Source organism: Nanorana parkeri, unplaced genomic scaffold, assembly GCF_000935625.1.
Source record: "Nanorana parkeri isolate BGI_ZX_2015 unplaced genomic scaffold, ASM93562v1 scaffold570, whole genome shotgun sequence".
NCBI lineage: Eukaryota > Metazoa > Chordata > Amphibia > Anura > Dicroglossidae > Nanorana > Nanorana parkeri.
Window position 1 is genome coordinate 158,208 of NW_017306838.1, and position 4,987 is coordinate 163,194.

Below are 4,987 nucleotides of genomic sequence, written 5' to 3' on the forward strand. Positions count from 1 at the left end.
TCCCCCCCATAGCGTCAGTGCCCCTCGCCTCCCCCCCAGTGTCAGTCAGTGTCGCACTCCTTTTCAGTGACGGAGAAAGCTCGGCTTTGGAGCAGGAGGCAGAGTAAGATGACTATAGCTCTGGCAGGGCCCCCCTAGTTTAGATAGCGCTGATGTCACACTGCCTGCAAAAAAATTTATAGAGGTAGCATGTTGAAGTGACTGGTTGCGATAACAGGGTGTGCCTCGCTGCAATTTCCAGCCCTGCATTTTCCTTTATTACAAGTATAGGAGAGAACAAAAACAGCCTCGAAAATAAGGTATATTTTACATGCAAGTACACTAATACGCATTCATTTACATGCCTGAAGTTCAGCTTTAAACATAGGCTTAGACAAAGTGTTAGCTTCTTTGATTTTCTGCATGCATAAAAAATATAAAAAAGTTACCAAAAAGGTAATTACTTACCTGTGCCTCTGCCGCTCGCTCCCGTCTGAAGATCTGAAGATTCTCAAGCGGCCATGAAGGATCATGGGGCAGCGCATGCGCAGTAGAGATCTTGGGCCAGGAGAAGAGGAGAGACACAGTGTAAGTCAATGCACGCAGCTGGCAGCGTGCACGCGGACAGACACAGTAGGGCACAGAAGACAAATCTGCAACAGGGACACAAACTGGTATAAAAATCTGACAGGGGGTTTAACCTTCCCCATCTCTACTAAAAAAAGAAAGTAAAAAAAAAATATTTCTGTCTGTGTTGCTGTTTCTCTCACTTTCTGCCTTGTAAAATGCTATCAGCAGTAGAGGAGAGTAAGGGTAAGTCTTTAATGGAGCCCCGGATTTAAATTCTGGCAGGGATTCTAAACCTGCCCTGCTATATCCTAAATTAAGAGAAAAAAAAAGTTTTGACTGGACAAACAAATCCTATAAAAATGATTGTACTATGGCTTATATGGGACTGTGAGACTCTCACTTGTGAAATAGTATTTAAAGCAATTTTTGTAGGTGCAAGGACTTTGGCATGTGTGCTGTGTATTCAGCAAATATGCACAAGCTGTGTTTTTAGTTATGCCTCTTTTAGCCCCTCCTACTGTCAGCACAGTGTGGCCACAACTAGCATTCGCAAACAGCACGCTATGCCCACCACATCATTTTTTTTTGTGCCCAGGGACGCCCCAGGTCTTTCACAACACTAACAACACCCAGGGCCGCTGTCAGGGGGCTACAGCCAGCACTCTTGTACCGGTCCCCATTAAGTCAGCAGTGAAGAAGGATGGTACTGCCCACTTGCCATAGTAACCAATTGATGGACAGGCTTCTCCCCTAAAGGTTTTCACCCTAAGGGGTTAATTTTTTTTAACCCCCTCATGACAGTGATGTTCAAAGTATATCGCTGTCACAAAGTGTGACCCTTATAGGTCTATTCACGAAGCAGCCGAAGGATCTACCCGTAGCTTCGGCCGATCCTTCGGCTAGCTTAGGTCGATATACGGCTGAAATAAGCCGTATCAGCCTGAAGTGAATAGCCGAACAGCGTTCGGCTCACTTCACTTCAGGTCGGTCTTTCACTCGGCGGCCTACGGCAGCTTAGTGAATAGACCCCTTAGTGACATTGTATGCCAGGTGACCACTTTCAGCTTTAGCTTTTAGAGAAAAAATTTAAATGTTAGCTTTTAGTTTTAGGCCGAGTAGTACAGAAACATTTCTAAAATCCTAGGCATGTGAGGTTTTTCCAAATAAAGGACAAATAAATGAATGTATTTATTGAATTTTTTTTTTAGCTGTGCTGTTTTTGTAAAAACTACAAATCAAAACTGGGTAAAAAGTGTTTTCCTCTTTTTTTTTATGTTTTATTTGTCCTTAGTGATGCGTTAGGTACACATATGTGATATAAATATATAGCCCTATCTGTCCTCTAAAAAACAATATATAATATGTGTGGGTGCCCTTTTTAAGAATGTATATTACTGACGTGGAAGAATCACACCGCAAAAATGTCAAAAGTGCTTCAGTCAAAAACGAACAGAAACTAAAAACAAGCTCAGTCATGAAGGGGTTAAGGGAGATGTTGGAAGAAAACTACTGGGCCTTGGTCTCACTAAGGGCGAGAACCTCTGCTCTATTCCTCCTGTATATTAGAGCATGATGCAGCATCTCACTGTGCACTACTTAGCCAGGAGGGGCGCCCTGTCAGGTAGGGTGTAGGGGGCCCCAAAATTTCTAATGGCGGCCCTGGTAACATCCCTGAATCCTACATTTATATATCAATTCTTAAATTTGCATTTAGATTTCATCTAAAAGACACATAAAACAAGAATATGCTGTAGTGTTTACCTCCAAACACTCTGGACCAGAGTAACAATAAACTGGCATTTTGTTCTGTGTTTTAGCTAATCAAAGCATCTTTCTCTTTCTTTGGCTTTTCACACCAGAATAATGGTATACCTGAAACTTTGTGGAGCCTCATTTTTAGGATTTTTTTTTTTTTGCTCAGAGATGTGTCACAATCCGGAAACGATTACCTTTAATAATAACAAAAAGAAATCACTTTATTGATGCCCCAGAATAACTGTTCTATAGTTGTAGCCTTAGGTGATCTACACTGAAGGAGTTTAAAGCGACTTATCTCCAAATTAGTCTCTAAAGGACAGTATGAGCAATGGGTGAGATTTAATCAAAGTGAAAAAGAAACCACGTTGTACTTCTTTCAGATCTTTTTTTTAGAGGTTAAAAGACTGTACTATTTTGATCAATAGTCTCTTCATATGTATTTATAGCTCAGTACACTAATAATTTGTTGGTATAGGGAACACCTAACAAATGTTGATTGTGCCCAATCATTACCCTGAAAGATTTACTTTTTATCTAGATTTCTTCCTGAAAAATATCTGTGCACTTCCTGCACCTTAAGCCTGTATATCTGTATTAAGCTGTATGTCTGCAATGTGTGTTCTAATGGTGATCACATACTGTATGTATCAATATGATCATTCAGTCCTTTATTTAATGCAACAATACTGATAAATTGGATAAAAGTCACAGACCAAAGACCCTCCATTCGATTGATTTAGTGAGCTCTCGACTGCTTTTACTATACCAAATAAATAAATTGTGGCGGAATTGTGCTGATCGCTTCTGATCTGTTAAACAAATATCACAGAACAGGGTATGGTAAGTCAGTAATGGGAAAAAGATTAGGTGCAGGGAGCCTACAATCCATTATGGCAACTAGTGCTTTGCCCTCTGCTTGTCTGGGCACAGCTTTGACAGTTCAGTCCTCTTCAACTTTTCACATCAACGTACAATAACTGCTTCACATTTACATTAGACTGTTAAATCATCATTTAAAGGGAAAGTAATTCATAACCGAATATTAGGATACACTGTAATGTCAGTTTTGGATAGGTTTTCAGTAGGGATGCACCGATATATCAGCCGCCGAAAATGGCACTTTTGGCTAAATGGCAAAAGTGCAATTTTCCTGCCTATACATAGGCGCACCCCAGGTTTCTTTCCTCCCCGCTGGGCCCTGCTCTGTATCCCGGGGGGAGGAGAGAAAGTGACAGCCGGCCGAGCGCTGCGGGAGGAGAGCGCTGTGAGCGGCCGGTGCCTCTCCTCCCACACCGCTCAGCCGCCTATCACAGTCCGGCAGAGCGGTGTGGGGCCGGAGACAGCCCGCGCTGTCACTGGAGGCTGAGCTCTCCTCCCTGCACCGCTCGCTCAGCCTCCTGTGACAGCGTGTCAGAGAGGAGAGCGAGAGCAAACACAGTGATTGCTGAGTGTTTGTAGATAATTGAGGATATGGTATGTTGACTATATCCCTAATTATGAATGAATGGGAAGTGATCTACATCGCCTTCTGTTCATTCATAATTGTAGTTATAGTTAACATACTCTGTTCTCAAGTTATCAATGAACAGGAACACTCAGTATAGAGGATTCCTGTTCACTGATAACAGGGGATACAGAAAATGAGATGGGGGACTCTAATATTTCCCCAAAGCCCTTAAAAGTAAAGTAAAAAATAAAAATATTTAACAAAAAATTAATTAATAAATAAAAAGAAATATTAAAAAAATTACAAAGTTTATAAAAATCAGTTATAAATGCAGTATAACCAAGATATGTTTAATTGATCTATACATTTGAAGAACTGTCTGTATTGTGCATAGCAAATCATCAAAGTGCTAAACATATGTAAAAACTGAATGCTTCCTTGCTTCCAAATTATGAGTGCAATTTAGTATGCTTAAAGGGTCAGTCTGCCTTTTATATTTTGGTTATAGATAGATGCTTATGGTTTAAATCATGGGCACTTATGCCTTTCTAAAACTCCAATAATTATATCTCCATACTAGATATCCTACTTTGGACTTTTACTTCTTTAAGCCTTGGAATCTCAGTTTTATGTTGCATGTCAGTCCTCCTACTGTGATTCTGTAGCATAGAAATGTTTAACATTTGTACTGATATCCAAGATTATTACATAAAATTGAAAAAAATAAAATAATTTGTTATCTGTTCTTTTGCAGTTGATCCTCAAGCACAGTATCTACCCTCCACTGATGCAAAGCCAGTCGTGGACTTTGGCAGCCCCTTTCAAAGAGCAGCGTTTTCACCGTAACCCCAGCAATTCCATTGCAAACAACTACTCACCCACAGCACGTGACCTAACGCTTAGGGAAATATACAAAAAGGTGCCCTCTCCAAGACCAGGCACAGCCAAAATTTCTCTCAGGCGCAAAACCTCAAACTGTATCCTTTTGTTGATAGTAATACAGCATTATATAAACTCCACAAATACTGATCACAAGTAGCAATACACAGTATATTACAAAGAGTCTGTTTCAAGCTGTGTATATTATGGGGTCTATTCACAAAGCTGCCGAAGGATCTAGCCGTAGCTTCGGCTGATCCTTCGGCTAGCTTCGTCCCCAGGACCCCTTTGGTTCAGTAGAACCGAAGGGCTGCTGTAGGGACTATTCCCTATAGCCCGTCTCAGTCGAGCCGA

General features: G+C 41.0%; 1 protein-coding gene across 1 annotated transcript in view; it reads left to right on the top strand.

Moving 5' to 3' along the window:
- Positions 1 to 4,987, top strand: part of DNAH3 (dynein axonemal heavy chain 3) — a 239,155-nt gene that overhangs the window by 6,292 nt on the left and 227,876 nt on the right. Inside the window, 1 exon segment of the mRNA XM_018562281.1 lies at positions 4,509 to 4,731. Coding sequence (XP_018417783.1) covers positions 4,509 to 4,731 — 223 coding nt within the window.